We start from the raw sequence: 18,726 nt of genomic DNA on the forward strand, positions 1-18,726 counted from the left end.
TTAGAAGAGGGTATCGGCTGAATGAACCTGCTGCATTTTGAATGGTGTTCATTAGTCGGTAGCTAGGTGAAAATCATCAAAATGTTAATTAATTGTGTATGAGATTCTACACTTTTTTGTATCAGTGGGGGAGTCGATAGATTTCAATTGAATTGAATTGAATTGAAGCTAAGACCGTTTATTTTTTTCCAATAAAAAATGCAGGAAATATTTTTGCTAATTTAAGGGCCGTGTTCTCTTACATCGTTTATGTTATCATTTGTCTTTGCTGCTCTTTTCGCTGTTTTGAAACCAAATGTTGATGCTTAAACATTTATATCTCAAATACATATGTAAATTAAATAACTGCGGTAGCGGATTGTGTTTTTAAAAAGTTTTTATTTTACTTCTAACTTCACTGATATAGATTTAAGTAGAGGGTCACAAAGGATTCCGGGCAAAGGGTTTGCGCGATCTTAATTTTTAGCTCGACTTTGCGGTGTCGCTTCTGGATCAAGACTGACTTGAACTTTCTGATCTTTGCATCGTTGATCCCTTTCGGGAATAGTTTTTCTATAAACATTTCAATTGATTTCGCCATCCCGAGTATTGGATTTCGTCATCCAAAGAGAGAACTGTAAAATGCCTAAAGTGCAGGATCTGCAGAAAGCCGGGAGTGAGATTGTTTATGAGAAGCCGGGTGTGGGCAAGCATTGGTTTTCCATTTAGGCGAGTGTCAAAGATTGGGATTGCGGCGGGAGCCCTTGAGATTGTACATCTTAGAAATCAATTAGGCGGAGGCCCAAGATTGAAATTGTTTTCGTTTTGGAAAGCCAAAGATTGTGTACAACTCGTATAAGAGCTCAATAGAATTGAGTACGTTAACATAACATTATCAATATCAAAATGATTAAGAATAATGTTGTTAATGGTAAGGCCGTATTACCTAATGTTATAAGGGAAATTAAAATATTAACATTATCAAAAGAAAATTGCTTATCATTCGATTGTATATAATCAACTAATTCAAAATCGCAATATCTATGATGCGATATATATCTTAGAATTTTACCCTTATCATTTATGTGGGTTATATTATTTATTACAATTGTGTTGTTGAATATAAGGAGATACGATCCTAACAAAGTAGTTATTGTCTACGATATTTTTGCCTGAAACTAATATGGCACCATCCTGAATGATGTCTATTTCTTTGTTTTTTTCCCTTTTTTTAGTGCAGTTGGCTTTAAAGCCATTAAGTAAATTGGTGAAAAAGGCTCCCATTGCTGGTTCATCCAGCTGTATTAATGTTTTCTTGGATGCCCTTCGTGAAACTTTCCCATTTACTCCACTCAGATATTTTGTTAATGGTTTGGCAATTGTAGCATAATTTCTGACAAATTCTCTGTAATACCCTGTTAGTCCTAAGAAGCTACGTAGCTCTCTGATATTTTTAGGAATTGGATAGTTTTGTATTTTGGAGATTTTGTCTGGATCTGTTTTAATGATATTTTGGGAAACAATGTATCCCAGAAACTTGGTTTCCAATTGAAAGAATTTAGACTTTTCTAGGGAAATTTTCATGTTAGCGTTTTGCAATATCTGTATTATATGAATTAGATCTTTATAATGTTGTTCTATAGTTTTTGAAAATATTATTATATCGTCCATATAGACGTGACAAGTTTTCCCAACTTGTTCTCTAAGTATATCGTCCATTGCCCTTTGGAAAATTTTGGGAGCGTTCGTCAATCCCATAGGCATTCTTAGAAATTCATATTTGCCGTTATTTATGGAAAAAGATGTTTTTTCAATATCTGATTCCCTCATTAAAATCTGATAGAAACCTGACTCTAAATCAATGGCCGAGATATACTTTGCCTTACCTAAATTGGAAAGGATTACTGAAGGATCTTGCATAGGGTATCTATCCGGTATGGTGTTTTCATTAAGTTTCTTAAAGTCTATTACTAATCTATGTTTAGGAGTTCCGTCCTCATTTACTCCCTTCTTTGGTACTACTATTACCGGTGAATTATATGGGCTTTTACTAGGTCTGATTATACCTTCATCTAACATTTTACTTATTTCGTTATTAACGAAATCGTTAACCGAATAAGCGTATGGATACTGCTTGCCATATACCGGTCTATCATGTTCAGTGTTAATCTCTCCTTTTATATCCGTTCTGAACGGTAAATGTAAATTTATATTGGCATGGTCTTCTTCGATGATAGATACCATTTTCTCTCTGAGATTTTCTAAATTGTCCTCTTTGTAGGTTATTGTGTTATACAATTTCATTTTTTTCAATTCAGAATTTGCATAATTTTGAATGTCGGATATTTCTACGACGGCGCGTTTAGGATTTTTGCATCCCAAACTTTTAAATTGTTCATTGTCGGATAATTCAACGACGGCGTGTTCAGGATTCTTTAATCCCAAACTATTCGAACTTTTAGTGTCGGATAATTCTACGACGGCGTGCTCAGGATATTTTAATCCCAAACTATTAAAACTTTGGATGTCGGATAATTCAACGACGGCGGGTTCAGGATATTTGAATCCCAAACTATTGACGGATAATTATTCGTCGGCGTGCTCAGGATTTTTTGATCCCAAGCTATATAAACTTCCTTCTACCTTTACTGAATCACTTTTCATTTCTTTTTCTTCTTCAAAATATTTTTTTATTATATATTCCTTCAACGGAAGGATGGTTTTTCCTTCTATAAAGGTTAATTTGTTTAAAGAAAGGACCTCGTCATATATTAGTTTCTCCTCATTGTCTTTATAACTTTAAGTCCCCTTTCCTGTATCAATAACAGCTCCGATTTTCTTTAATAGGTTAAATCCTATCAGTAAATCTGCCTCCATCCCATCTATTTCATAAAACACTTGTTTTGTGTTGAAAATAGTTATATTATGGAAATATTTAATTATTGAAAACCCATTCACTGTAGCAACTTTCTTATAAATTGATAATTCTTTTTTATTTTCGAAAATCCCCTTTTTAAATAACAGGAAGTTGCTCCCGTATCTATCAAAACTTTTAGTTCTCTGTTTATTTTTTTATCCACTCTTTTTAAGTAGGGCAGACCTACTTCGGGGCTGATCTAAAAAATGGTCCTCCTCAATGTTATTTATCCGCATTGCTTTATTAGCCGGTTGTTCCGACATTTCGTTTGGCTTTCGTTTCTGCGCCTGATTTTCGTTAGACTGATTATTCGGTACTACGTTTGCCCTAAAATGCTGAGCTTGGTTATAATTGTTATTATTTCTCCTATAATAACCGTTAGTATTCTCCCGATAATTTCTATTATTATTATTTCCCCTGAATTGATTGCTGTTCTGTCGGTTCTTGGTTTGTATCGATTCGTCTACATCCATTGGCTCTGGGGCCTGATTTTGTTGTCTATTACCCAAGAAATAGGGTTGTCCCCATGACATGTTATTCCTCTGAAGATCCTTTTTTTGGTCGAATGGTGAACTATTAGTCCTTGGTTGTGGTTGGTTGAATCTTAATGTATTGTAGTTATTATTCCCTGAATTTCTGGGGCCACTGAATTGGGAGGCAAATTGGGCCCGAATGTTATTTGATTGTAATTCCTGTACCTTTGCCAAGGCATTCGGTAAATCTAGGGGATTCAATGGAAATAGGATTTCTGCAATGCCGCCGTTTAGGCCAGTGACAAAAATGCGTAAGGCATTGTCTCTAATTTTCTTATTTGATTCTTTCGTGATTTCACTGTCCTTTCCGTGAGTCATTATTGTCTTATTTATTAACAAGGTCATTTTCTTGTTAACCTCGTTATAGAAATCTATTATTGAAAGGTTCCCTTGTCGGAGAACGCTTAACTCCTGTTCTATTATGTAAATTGGTCTCTTGTCACTGTAAACAAAGTCAAGTCGTGAAAGTATGGCATCAAAATTTAAAACTGTCCCGTGGTTGGTCAGTGCGTCATGTGCTGGTCCTGTTATTTTGTTTCTCAAAATTGTTAAGGCAATATAATATTGCTTACTTCCTTTCTTATATAACTTCACTGCAGTTTCTGCAGCTTCCCTCCATCCTACGTATTGGTTTAATCCACCATTGAAAATTGGTAGGGATTCTATTACCTTTAATGTGGTGTCATCTTTTATTGTCTCGTCTATTGTTTCTGCCTGATAATCTGATACCTGATCGGATTTAGTTTCTATTTGTTGTTTTAAATTTACAATTTGCTCCTGTACTTGTGAAATTTGAAGTGCTATCAATTGTTTGACCAGATCTGCAGTGAAATCGGTCCTTGTTTGTGAGTTAATCATTTTTAGTTTTTCAAAATCTAAAGTTAGTTGATCCAACTTAAATTTTTCTTATTTGTTTGTTTTTATAATCTAATATAACCTAATTGAACTTATATATTTATTAATACAACTTTTGCTCACGAACTATCCGGTAGGGGTCGTCCTTCTTAGTTTGGCTTACAGATCTTCGAACGGGTCTTCCTTCTTGATTTGGCTGACAGGTCTTCGAACGGGTCTTCCTTCTTAAATTTCTTTGTTTAACTGGGTCTTCTGGGGTCTTCCTTCTTTGGTTTAGCTGATAGCTTCACTTTCTTTGTGTTTTGGTTTGGTTGGTTTTGTTTAAAAACTTTTGTTTTTTTGGTTTTTTTGTATTTTTGAATTGTCTTGATTAGCTTTTGTATTTATTTGTATTTTGTATTGTATTTGTATTGTATATTGTATTTATTTTTGCACACCCTAAGCACCGGTTTGTTTCCTTTTTATCTCACTTTTTCTTATCTTATATCTCACAGTCACTCCGCGTTTTTATATCTGAAGGATTTATTCCATTAATTAATTGTCCTTCGGGTTTCGGCACGACGCAACACTTTTATTATTCGGTGCTTTTTATACAACGTCGCCCCACGTTGGGCGCCAATTAAATAACTGCGGTAGCGGATTGTGTTTTTAAAAAGTTTTTATTTTACTTCTAACTTCACTGATATAGATTTAAGTAGAGGGTCACAAAGGATTCCGGGCAAAGGGTTTGCGCGGTCTTAATTTTTAGCTCGACTTTGCGGTGTCGCTTCTGGATCAAGACTGACTTGAACTTTCTGATCTTTGCATCGTTGATCCCTTTCGGGAATAGTTTTTCTATAAACATTTCAATTGATTTCGCCATCCCGAGTATTGGATTTCGTCATCCAAAGAGAGAACTGTAAAATGCCTAAAGTGCAGGATCTGCAGAAAGCCGGGAGTGAGATTGTTTATGAGAAGCCGGGTGTGGGCAAACATTGGTTTTCCATTTAGGCGAGTGTCAAAGATTGGGATTGCGGCGGGAGCCCTTGAGATTGTACATCTTAGAAATCAATTAGGCGGAGGCCCAAGATTGAAATTGTTTTCGTTTTGGAAAGCCAAAGATTGTTTTCAACTCGTATAAGAGCTCAATAGAATTGGGTACGTTAACTTGTATACGTTCAGCACTGATTTTTTCTACTGCTTGAATAGCTTCTTTTGAACAACTGCTTGCAACGCTTATGATGTGTACTGCTTTCTTAATTTCGGTTCACTTGGGCTAACTGTTGAGTGGTGATTGGTATGACACCATTGAGTGGTGGCAAATAAAGATCAGCCTGCCAGCCCATGACGCTGCAGCTGCTCCGCCACCCCCGCCCGGGCTAATTTCTGCCTACAGCTGCAGTTGGAGCTTTGGCAGCACTATGCCGTTAATCGTCCTTGATCAAGGATACAGTCTGCGATGGGGGATTTGGACGGGCGATGAGATTCAGCTGTACAATCGCCGTCACCGCCCACTGATCGAGTTCACCCACAGCCTACCTCACAATGCTCTCGATCTCTGTGGCAGCCGCTTGAAAGGCTTCCATATCCAGCAGTATAACGATATCTTGAAGGAGTATCTAGTCCATGGGAGGACTACGATTGAGGAAAGTCAACGTTTATAGGGATTCTTAAAGTCGCTGTTTTTAGCACTTACACCGTCAATGATCCTTGACCCACAAGCTATCGATCGATCAATCGCTTGCATAGTGACTGAGGCTGGGACAGAGACTGACCCAACAGCCAAACCAACCGCCGAAAGACTAACAGACTGGCTGACTGACTGACAGACTGACTGTCAGAATGCCTGAACGATCCTTGGAGCGAGCGAAGGCACGACGACAAACGCATTGATTGAAATAGTTTATTTGCAGCCCGGTCGTCCCGGGGCCAGTGCCAGTCCTCCATCCTCTAGCCCTTTTCCTTCCATGCCATGCCCTACGATTGTTTGCCTCCTCTTTTTGTGTACGAGTATTTAAGTTTTTTTTCCTTTCCTCGTATTACTTGTGATGTTGTGTTGGCGCAAAGATAATGATGACGAGCTGCCAACCAGCCAGCCAGCCAGCCAGCCAGGCTGCATTCAGGCATCAGCATCAACAGTAGAATCGAGAAGAGACATTTGCTCCACCTCCTCCTGGGTGCCTGTGCCTGTGCCTTACCTGAAACGCCATAGAGTGGCCCGGCCACGACTGATTGGGATGCCTTGTGAAGCGACGTGCGCAGAATTGACATTTTGTGGGCGCGATAAGGTCGGTGAACGGTCCCGTCCCCGCACAGCCCACAGTTCGCAGTCCACAGTCCGAGCTGTATTTCGAACGGAGCGTACCCGCATTGCTCTGATTTCCAGGCAAAAGAGCACAAATTAAAAATGCTCCACAATTGCCTGAGAGATCGAGATCGATCGACAGCTCCGCCAGTGGAATTTTCATATGAGCGCTTGATTTCAGCAAAATTACATACTTGTAATATTAAAATGCTGCCAAGAGTGCCAAGAGAGTTGAAACCAACAGCAACAGAAAACTAAACGAAACGAAACGCAGCGCAAAAAACCTCAAGAATCACAGAAGTCCAAGAATTTTAACCCCAACGCAAAGACTCTCGAGTCTCGAGTCTTGAGTCGGAGTCGGACTCCAAGTCGATTTCTTCCAACTGATCACTTACGCACATTTTATCACAGCCAGGTTGGAGACATCGCTGTGAGCCTCCACCTCCTGCCTGCTACTCCATGGCCTGACAATAAGTGGACCCCAGTCTGGGGGAGTGCTCGACCAGGGTATACCTTCTGTACTTGTATTTGGATTATCTGCAGGATTGCTTCATCCTTGAACATCTGGCTAAAATGTCTAACTGTGGAGACGATGTCCATCAAAGTCAAAGACCTCTTTTCCGAGAGAATTCTGAGAGGATCCTTGCTCAAAAAGAACCACATCATATAAGACAGAATCTTTAAATGACGTTTCAGTCCAATACACCCAGAATATCCTCTAGTTAGCGGGTAGAAAAAAATAAGTTACCGTTCTACGCGCAGAAATTTGTTGTACCATCGACGATCCGACGATCCCAAGCTGCTGATGCTGCTGCTACTGTGGCTTCTGTAGCTTCTGTAGCTGCTGATGTTGCATGCAACTCATCCGATGCTTTGTGGCCTGTCTGGGACGTTCTTCGTCTGCAGCCCAGCTCTTGTCAGTCCGGCAGCAGCAGCAGCAACAACAACAAACTATCGATCGCTGGCAATCGATCAAGTATTTCGCGTACATTATCCGAGATGCGTGGGATAATTCTGTTCTAATTTGTAGAGGCCGAGGCAGCGGTATCCGACTACTAACTGACGTCAACCGAAAAAGATAACCTGGCCCCAAGACAAAGCCAAGCCAAGAGGGCTGATGGGCCCCACTGTCATGCTAAGCACGCAGCAATCTCGACTTTTGTCATAATTAAATATTGAATATTAATGCTGGAATATTAAAATGCTGGGCTGGCAAGGAAGTTCTAACTGGACAGGACGGAAGGACGGAAGGGCGGAGTGTGCGGCGCGTGGTGTGGGGAGGCCTGAGCTTCCGTTGTCGCTGCACTTGTCGCAGTGCCGAAGGGAGTCCGCGCTGAATGCAAGTGAGCTTTTGGCCAACTGGAAAACCGGTAACAAGTAACTGCCAGCCGGTAATCAGGTGAAATGGTCACGACCTGTTAATCGTTTATGATTGTAGCGGTGCTTTTGTTTCCTGTGGCCGGACAGACACTCCGAAAGACAGAACGGTACTTCAGCTCAGAGAATACCAAAACCGAAACCAAACCCAAAATAAAGGGTGGGATGGGGTCTTCTGCTTTTCCTTTTGTTTCGGCAAAGCCTCAATTTTATTTAAATTGTAGCAGAAACAAACACAACATAGACAGATGCCTGCCCCCTGACAAAAGGCATCGCACAGTCGAACCCAAAACCGAACCCAATCCCGAACCCCGAACCCCAAACCCCAAGCCCAAGCCTTATGCGTTATTCATGAGCCAAGAAACATTGCGATCGCCTGTACCAATTGCCAATTGGTTCGATCTTGACTCCAACTCTGAATCTGATTCTGGCTCTGACTTTGACTTGGCGTTGGCGTTGGAGGTTCTCTCTCTCTCTCCGCAGACTTTTGACAATCTGCAGGCTTTGGCTTTGGCTTTCTGTGGCTGTCTCCGACTGTGGCTATGGCTGGCCTAAGTGGTTCATTGTCACCCCATTCGAATATAAAGTTCACTACAAATGTCTCACATTTTCATACTGGCTTCTGCAGTAAAGGCATTCTGTAGTTTAATTATTTTACCAGTAGTCTCGATAGATCCCAACTCAACATCTCCAAGGTAGTTTCCCATATCTCGTCATGTATCGTATCTACTAAATAAGACAAAGCACAAATTTACATATTTAGACTATTTAAAAACATTTTGGCTTGGGCCTATGCCGAATGCCCAAGAAGGTCTATAAATACCCAAAAATATTTATATATATGTACTGACGTATATGCATAGACCTCCTATCTATGTGCTTATGTATGTGTGTGTAGCTGCAGAAAATCAAAAATTGTTCAAATTCGTAAATGGAACAAACGTTTTCTTTTTTTACAATTCATTTTTTGAGTGAGTTATAAAAATACATTTTCGGGAAGATATGCGAACATACAGATGTATGATGATCTGTTCTCCCGTTACATTTTGAAGGTGAACTCTGAGGGATTACATAACCAGTGGACTGGGGGAGCAAGAGCAGCCCCCATAGCTGGAATAAACGCACGTAAAACGCCAAGCAAACGCTCGCAAATAATTAAGTATTATAAATGTGCAAGAGAAGAAAATTCCAGGGAAAATTCAATGCCAAAAAAAAATACAACATGTGGCTGTTGTGGTGGTGGTGGTTGTTCCCAGCTGAGGCAAAAGCCAGACAGGCTGACGATCGCCTAGAAAGACAGCCGCTCTGGAGCCACAAAGCTGGTACAAAGGAGAGGGATCCAGACCAGACCAGACCAGAACAGACCCGACCAGAGACCCAACTAACCAATTAGTAAGCGCTGCACAGAACGCGTCTACAATTGTGAGAACCTTAGACTTAGAACAGGCCAGAGACCCAGAGCCAGAGCTAGACCCGACCGAACCGAACCGGCCCAAAACCCTGCCAGCCAGGCCGTGTGAGTATGATGAAATGTCAGCAGTAGCAGCAGCAGGAACAGGAGCTGCAACTGAATGCACTGCGAGAATCGACGGGGGTATCTGTATCTGCATCTGTATCTGTGACCTCTTGATCAGCGAGTAATTTATCATTAATTTAATAAAAAAGTGCATAAAGTGTATAAATTTTAGATCCGCTTATTAAATATAAAGTTTTCCATTCTCTAATATATTATTTTTCTCTGTGGGAGGAGTAGCAGGAGATGAACCGAGGACGGACCGAGTCGGGTGCCCGCCGCTTGAGCGAGCCTTATATGAGCTAAGGCCAGCGGCAAACGTTCTATTTTGACAGTCATTATGATTAATTTAAATCATTAGGCAGCCCAGGCAGGTAGACAAACCATCGCGGAGCCGCAGAGTTCTTATATTTCATTATAATTAAATGCACGCGGCGGCGGGGCGACATCGACATCGACTCAACATCGACAACGACATCAGACATCATCTCGGAGCTGGAGCTGGTCCTGGGCCCCTGCCTGGACCTGGCTCTGGCTCTCGACTATTCGCGGAAGAGACAAGCTGGCGACAACGACAACGGTGGACCGAGGCTGAGGCACGGCGAGAGTCTGGAAAAGGCAATGATAACCATTTGCAGCTGGGGGAAAATGAAAAATCGAAGCGAGGAATGCATCAGCCAGCGACTAGCGGCCAGAAGTCTCCGAGTGAGTGTATCGATGTACAGAGATATTGTATACTCATCCTCGGCATGACACTATCTCTGGCTATCTGTTAGTCGCTGCACGTGGCCAACACACCGCCCAGCGTCGACTCCCCCGTCATCCACCCAAACGACCATCAGCAACAGCAGCGGCGGAGCTGCAGAGGGAGCAGAATTTTCTTGTGAACATCTATTTAAGGACATTGGTGAAATACTCGTACTCCTGTGTACGAGTGTACAAGTGGGCCCACCACGCAAATCCTCTAGAGCATTCTGACCATATTGGCCGAGGCTCGAGGCATTCCTGGCATAGTTTAAGTGTATCGCTTTTTGCCCCTGCAGCCGCCAGTCCGTGTACCCCAAGGGTTACAGCTGCAGAGGGTTGCAGCAGGGGAGGGCTGGAGAGGTGAGCGACTAAGAAGAGAAAGGAGAGAAACAGAGAAATTACAAAATAACAAATTAACTTAATCAGCGGCTCTGATAAGCGAGACAGCAGCAGCGCGACACAAGAAAATGGCGTACGTTACGAATACGAGTACGAGTACGAGCATAATGTAATTACAAAACTCAATCACGAACGGGCCCCCAGAGAGGGAGGAGCCACGCTCAGGCCCCAATATCTATGCGCTGGCGCAGTGTCGGCGCGAGTCATTCGGAAACGGAGAATGAATCGGCGATGGGAGATGGAAGAGGTGCGGTGTACGGTACCGAATGAGTATGCATATTGGGGGCGTGTCGGAGGGAGCGTACGAGTAGGTATATACGTATGTGCACCTATGGCTGTATGGTTTTCTAATTAATTAAGCTATAAGCACACAGTCGCCTCGTCCGGACGACAAATAAATAAAGACGACCGACTCTTATCGCCTATGTGCACGACTACGACTCTCTTCCAGTCGAAGCGAAGAGAGCGCTGGCGGCAAGAGAGGCACTCTTTCGCGGGGAGAGAGAGAACCGGTCCGGTCCGGCTCCAAGTTTGGGGCGCAGCAAACTTTGTCGCTGCGCCGTCGCTGGCCATACGTTGGGGTTTATTAAGTATTTTGCAGCCATCTGATGCAGAACGGAGGCAACGATCGATCGCAAGTCTCAGCCCTGTTCCCGACCAAATCCAAATACAAAACCGAATCGCACACGCACCTACTCGCTACGTACGTCGCTGCGGATCGTATTAGGCATTAAATTAAACACAATCAAATCGCCACAAATAAAGCCAACAACAGTCCAAACAAGTGCCACAGCAAACAAATGCCGACCGACAAATAAGTCACTGCAACACACAGAACACAGGCGAGATTTCCAAAATTAGAAAATAAAAACCGCACAAAGCAGGAACAACAGAAAATATTTACAATAGTGTAAAAACAAAAAACAAAACGCCACTCAACAATAAAACCAAATATATTACAAGGAATTTTTAAACAACTTGCACAATTAAACGCAACGCACATTTAAATAAATATTGTGACAACAAAAATAAATATAACACAAGTTAAATCATATTGAAGCCGAACTAAACTATAAAATCAAACAACTTAAAGCTGAAAATAGGAGAACAAAAAATTGAAGCAGAAATAAAACCGTACAAAAGACACCTAAAAGGACAGTAAACTCTACCAACATAATAAACCAACACAAACGCTACATTCAAACCAAATCTTCCTTTAAAAAACAAACTGCAACCATAATCAACTCAAAGGAAAGACACACAACGCATATTTTCGAAAGCAAATTCAAATTTAGGCGCCAAATCCCGCAGATTATGCAACACTAGGCAGGCGCGAGCCAGTGCATCCCTGGTTTCCACCACATTGCAACACTGTAGGACTGTCAGCTGTCAATTTTCTGCTTGCGGTGTTTGTGTGTGTGCGTTCGTGCGTGTTTGTTGCAAAACGACGGCGCTGCAGCCCAAAAATTCGCGTTTTGCTCCAAAATTCAATTTTAGTTAATTATTTAAAACGATTGAGCCACGGCCGGCAGTGCCAGCTAGCGCAGGAGAGCTCAGCCGAACAGCAACGCGTCCGGCAATCGTGCAAGAGGGCCAGCGCCAGGGCAAAAACGCCATCGAATCGCGTTGTGTGCGGCGTGCGGTGTGTGTTTTGTGTTTTATTTTTGGAATTAAATACGGCAGCAGCCCCTGCCAGAGCAGAGCCAGAGCAGAGGAGAACAACGGAAAAAGTGTGCCGCGTCCGGATTTCACAGCAAGGTAGCAATAATAGACGCGCGCGGTGCCTTGGATTTATACGGCTCCACCGTGGAGAACTTTTACCTGAGAATGGACCCGACGCGAGGTGACTCCCGCTACAACCTAAACTACTCGATGAGTAGTATAGGCCTCAGCCTCGCCGACCAGGCCGATATGTACGGCAATCCGGCGGTGGCGGCCCTGGGCGCCCGTCCGCCCAGCTGCGGGCTCCTGCAGAGCATGGGCGGCGGCGGAGGCGTGCCCATGCAGCGGCCCAATCCCACCGGCGGTGCAGCTCCCTCCCAGTGCCAGACCCTGGGCAACAGCCAGACGCATCACAGTCCCCAGCATGCCGCGCAGCAGCAGCAACAGCAACAACAGCAGCAGCAGCAACAACAGCAACAGCACCGCGCCCTTAAGCGATCCGGCAGCGACTGCTACGAGGATCATCATCGATCGGCTGGAGACGGCGGCCTGACGCTCCAGGGCCTGGACAACTGTGGCGCTGGCGGGAGTGTGGCCAGCGCCGGCGTCGACGACAATGTGGACGGATACAATCCGCTGCCCAACAAGAAATCACCGCCCGCCAACGGCAAGAAGACAAAGGGACGTGTCAAAATCAAAATGGAATACATTGACAACAAGCTGCGTCGCTACACGACCTTCTCCAAGCGCAAGACTGGCATCATGAAGAAGGTAAGCGGGGGAGTCGGGTCGGGTCGGATCGGATCGGAGCGGAGTCGCTCTCCAGATCCCACCTCTCCACCTCTCAACTTGGACTTGCGCCACTGGGATCGGATGGGATGGATGGGATGGGCATTGACATTGGACCACGTTTTGAGCGCATGTGCAATTAATAAATGCTTCTTCGATTCCAACTGCAGCTCCTCCTCTGGCATTGTCCAGTGCAGTGTCCCTCTTCATCTTCCCTTTTCACTCTTTCCCTCTCTCTCGGCTATCGTTATGTGACCATCGGCGGCACAGTGGTCGGAATGGGATGATCCTCGTACTCTAAGGAAAGAGCCTTATATCCGAATAGTACTTCTACCACTGTGCCATCGTGCTCCGCTCAGATCAGCTCTAGAACAGTAGCCAGAGATCCTCTGTTCTTGGTCCCCCCAATCTTCAGTTCCCCCAACTGTTGCCGCTTTGGCAGCGTTGTGTAAGCGCGGTAGCCCACGATTCCGCATTTCCCTTTGTTTTCGGCTTCATAAAATGTTAATTTGCCGCCGCAATTGCATTCAAAGGAGGCTACCCACAAGTTGCAAGTTCACCTTCATCTGTTGCTGCCCCATCCTCCATCCTCCATCTCAGTTGATGCGTGCTCCTTCTGTGTATTCTACCCCACTCATTGTCATGCACGGGCCGTGGCATTGGCATTTTCAAATGACCAATTTTCACACGCAAACTTTTATAATGGTGGTTCCTACAACTGCTCCTCCCACTCTTTCCACTCCCTCTGTTGCTGCTTATGCTGCTTCTGTGCTGTGCTTTCTATCCATCTGGCGGGTGCATATGAAATTTTTCACATTTTTCAAATATACTTCTTTGGCCTCAAACCGAGCCTCGATCCGATCCGAACCGAGCACCCGATCAAAATCAGACACAAAAACCATCAACATTGCGGCGCTAAATCACGATCCCAGCACGATCTTTGCTAAAGACACAAAATCTTATGAAATATTTGAAACAAAAAACAGAAAGCGCTGCTGCAGCTCCAAAAATGAAAGGCAAAAACATTGGGGGCAACGAATTTTGGAATACCCTTTGTATACCGAAGGCGTATTCTAACTGACATTCCCTTTTCGTCTATACCAAAATATTTGACCCCTGGGACACATCAGATCTCTTGACCGGTCTGGTCTGGTCACTCATGTCGTTCTTTGGGTTCCTTCCTGGGGGCCGGACTTATGACAGGCGCACGCCCGAGACCACAAACCCTTGCCGTACGCCATACGCCATCTGAATGCAGAAAAAATATATATAATATTTCGATTTGGTGACTTTGATGTGGTCCCTCATCGATGTCCAGGCGATGTGGGACAGTTGACAGGCAGACAATGGGATTTTGACTTCTTGGCGCTACGGCCACAGGCCACGGGCCACAGCCACAGCCCGACAGCCAGCGGCAAATAAAAAAACAGCAGCCAGCAAGGATCCCTAGCAACAAATTGCGGCCAATGAACTTGGCCCATGAAGAGAGACAGAAAGAGTAAAACCGGGAGACGGGGACGGAGATGGCAACCTGTTGGCATGCTTTCCACTGGCCAATTTCGGGCATTTTGCAGGCAGAGCGTGGCGTGGTCGGCGCAGAGCGGAGCGACACGGCCAGTCCCAAAAATGGGCACAAAAGTGAAAAGTGAGCTAATGTCCAGAAGTGATCTCATTTGTTGGTCAACCTAATTGCGTGGGTCGATCGATGGGAGCCGCGATTGAGCCACGGCTTCGTCTGCGCCCGCGGCAGCGGCAGCGAAAGCGCTTCTGCATAATGCACAATGTCCACACACATGTAGGTTGCTACTCCACAGACCCGATCCCCACGCCATGCGTCTCCCCTAACCCAAACCATTAAACATGGCCAAAAGGGCACAAGGCGCAAAATGCCGCCAAAAGGTGTTAAATTGAAATCACGAGGCAGGCCTCAGGCTCAGGCTTGAGCTTGGCCTGGTCTTGACTTGACTTGACTTGGGAATTGTTTTCGGGGGCTGCTGCTTCCAGCACGGAAGCGTATTGATGTACAGAAGCGGCAGCGTCAGCACCAGGGGCAGCACCAGTGCGGCAGATTGCCCACAGATAAGCGGCCCCCAAGACCAGAGGCTCCTCGATGGCTGGTCGGCCTTGCCCTTTGGCCACATGCAACACCAACAGCAACAGCAACAGAAAACAACCAACCAACAAGCTGCTTTGTCCTGTCAACAGATTTCTTACCTCAATCCTCCAATCCAAGCCTTCTGCTGCCTCGTGTCGTGTCTTTGTCTTTGTCTTTTGTCTTTGTTCGAAATTCAAATTGACATGAATTGTTGATGTTGGATCTGGCCCTGGCCCCTGGACCTAGGGCACCATCCTCGGTACAATCGACACCTACTCAGAACGAGAACGAGAATCGAATGAGAATCGGATCCGGATTCAGATTCAGTGGCTGCTCCTCCTTTCGGACCGACCGTGTCAATTGTTTGCATTTACACATGTTACACATAAACTTGGCAGCCAATCGGTGTAGCGCAGCAGCAGAAGAGCAGCAGAAGCCGATCCCGAATTACAGATCCCAGATCCGAAGCAGCAACAATGTGTACAACAATTTCATTAATATTAATAAATGTTCCCCGAAGCGTTGGGCTGGCTGCTGCTTCTTGCCGCGCCAGTTATTTATGCACTGTGTCTGCCACTCGCTCGCTGCACGGCAGGCAGACAGCCCGACAGCCAGACTGCCAGACAACCCGACAGCAACTTTATCGCCTTTATAGTAATTACGAGCTGTTGATAGCCAGCTTAGGCTACCGTCTAATGTACGGACCGACTCCAAAGCGAGTCGGGTCTATTGACTATGGAACTATGCATCTATCGAGATGGTTGCGTGACTCCTATGGCTTTTGCGTGGGAGAGCAGGGAACCCCAATGAGCAGAAGAAATGGGTTAGGTTGTAAGCCTTTAAATGTTTCCAGATCATCTTAAGCACTTCTTTCTTTAACATACTGTGGTTCCAGTGCTTCGAATATTCGTTTTCTAAACTCTTTGATCTTCCTGAAGGAGGGTTTCCACATCATCGTTCACCCATGATTTGAATCTGATATTCTTGATCGACTGATTTCCACTGTTCAATGCGTTTTCTCCTCACGCTCCCATCTCTAATCGTTTTAAGGCCTCGTCCTCTCTGCCAAACTTTTGTTGCCACTCGTTCTTATCGCTACCACATAATCGCATAGTATGCTTGGGAAATTTATGTGCCACTGTGGCAACACACGCTTCGACAGTTACCCCAGCTTCAGCTTCAGCCTCAGTCCCCAATCCCCATGCCCGCGATAGCAGGCGATACTTGAAGACCGATATCATCGAATACGAGTACTTAACACACGTTTCCCTTTGCTCCTTTCCACTCGTTGCAGGCCTACGAGCTGTCGACGCTGACTGGGACACAGGTAATGCTGCTGGTTGCCAGCGAGACGGGTCACGTCTACACTTTTGCCACGCGCAAGCTGCAGCCGATGATCACCTCGGAGGCGGGCAAACAGCTCATACAGACCTGCCTCAACTCGCCGGATCCGCCCAGCGTGGGCGGCGGGGACCAGCGCATGTCGGCCACGGGCTTCGAGGAGACGGAGCTCAGCTACAACATCGCGGACGAAGACTCCAAAGTAAGACAACTGATTTATGGTCACCACGGGCACGCTCATCTCGCCCATCCGCCGGCGCCACCCTCGCACTACAGCCTCGAGCAGAGTCTGATGCAGTCCGGGTACAGCGGTGGCCAGGCCTCTCCCCTGTCCCATGCCCAGGCCTACGGCGGACATGCGCACCATGCGCATGTGGCCCACGTGCCGCCGCCGCATTCGACGCACTCGCACATGTCGCATACGCATGCGCAGCGCTAGGCAAATCCTTCCGCTCAGATTCTCTAGACAATATATACTATATACAGATGTGGGGGCTGGCCTAGCGGGACGCAGCTTTCCCAGAGATGGGCCAAAACCCAATTAGTTAGACAGCAGTTTTATGTTTAGACATAGACATACATATGTAGATGTTTTAGCAGATCCAAAGTGCAGCAATTTGGCTTGTATGTCGGAGTTTCGATATGTTTGTATGTATGTACATATGTACATAGTATGTCGGATTCATGGCCAATACGATATCGCCGCTCGTTTTGTTCTTGTTTGTCGCAGTGTTTCTGTGTGTGTGTTTTTTGTATTTTTTGTATTCATTTTACATTATTTTTTTTGTTTATTTCGTATACTAGTCAAGACTCTTACTTAAAGGCGACTGTGCCATAGCCAAGCTACAGCTAGCTCTCCCCTGACGATAGCTATAGCAGCGATAGCGATAGTACATTCGGTAGTATATCCGATAGCAATAGATCAATTGTCACATACCAGCTGCAGCTTCTAACCCAGTGCCATTTCTACGACTAGAACCACTAGAACCACTAGAGACACATCGAGACACAGCCGAGACTGCTTAAGTTAGTCCTTTTCTTACATAGAAAACATAAGTGCAATGTAAATGTAACTAAAAGAGTTAACAAAAGGGGGAGATATACATACTATACATAGAAAGATATTATAAAGAATCATCATTGAGAGAGGTATGTGCTGTACAGAGTCTAAACACGGCCAAACACCCAAAAGTTGTTGGCAAGTAAATAAAAGTCCAGGGAGTGTATTCGAATGCGCCGGCGGCCATTTTCCCTTGGAGTGTGTGTGTGCGTGTGTGTGGGCGATGAGCGTGCTCTTTGAACTTTTAAGCTTATCCCAGAAGCTTAGCCTAATGTTAGAACTATTTATAATTGTGAAGCTATTATGTTTATTTGAATTGGCTTTCGATTTGTTTATTTTTCGAGTTTTATTTGCATTCAAACTAAACTAAAAAAAAATACACTAAAAAATTTTATTCAAAATTGTTGAAAGCCCCCACTCACCCTTTGAGCTCACCCTCCATTCCGCGCACTCTCTCTTTCGTTTTCTACTAGTATTTATTGTATATTTTTATTTAGAAACCAAAATAAAAAGCAGCTCAAAGCTTATTTCCACCACTCAAACGAAATTTAAATTAAATTTATACCAGCTTATCCCAGCAGCTTAGCCTAATGTTAGAACTATTTATAATTGTGAAGCTATTATGTTTATTTGAATTGGCTTTCGATTTGTTTATTTTTCGAGTTTTATTTGCATTCAAACTAAACTAAAAAAAAATACACTAAAAAATTGTATTCAAAATTGTTGAAAGCCCCCACTCACCCTTTGAGCTCACCCTCCATTCCGCGCACTCTCTCTTTCGTTTTTCTACTAGTATTTATTGTATATTTTTATTTAGAAACCAAATTAAAAAGCAGCTCAAAGCTTATTTCCACCACTCAAACGAAATTTAAATTAAATTTATTATTTAAACTTAATTTCATTAAAGACAAAAAGAAGAACTTAATTTAATTAGAGATCGCATTTCTGTCAAACAGAAAACAAAACAAACAAAAAATACGAGAACAGAATTTCTTTAATAATAGTTAAATTTATTATTTATTATTCTGCAATCCGCAGAAACCGAATCGAATAACACTAAAACAATTTATGTTGTAAGCGAAACAAAACAATATGTTTAAAAAACAAACCACAAAATAGTATATCTACCATATATAAAAAGAGTATATTCATATATTTTACTTAGCGCAATATTA

At 43.9% G+C, this 18,726-nt stretch overlaps 1 protein-coding gene across 1 annotated transcript in view; it reads left to right on the forward strand.

The window, feature by feature from the left end:
* Positions 1-11,228: 11,228 nt before the first annotated feature.
* Positions 11,229-18,726, forward strand: part of LOC108160398 (serum response factor homolog) — a 30,636-nt gene continuing 23,138 nt past the window's right edge. Inside the window, exons 1-2 of the mRNA XM_017294389.2 lie at positions 11,229-13,037; positions 16,445-16,693. Of these exons, the coding sequence (XP_017149878.2) occupies positions 12,432-13,037; positions 16,445-16,693 (855 nt within the window). The 5' untranslated portion in view covers positions 11,229-12,431. The remainder of the gene's footprint in view (positions 13,038-16,444; positions 16,694-18,726) is intronic.

Source organism: Drosophila miranda, assembly GCF_003369915.1.
Source record: "Drosophila miranda strain MSH22 chromosome Y unlocalized genomic scaffold, D.miranda_PacBio2.1 Contig_Y2_pilon, whole genome shotgun sequence".
Classification (NCBI taxonomy): domain Eukaryota; kingdom Metazoa; phylum Arthropoda; class Insecta; order Diptera; family Drosophilidae; genus Drosophila; species Drosophila miranda.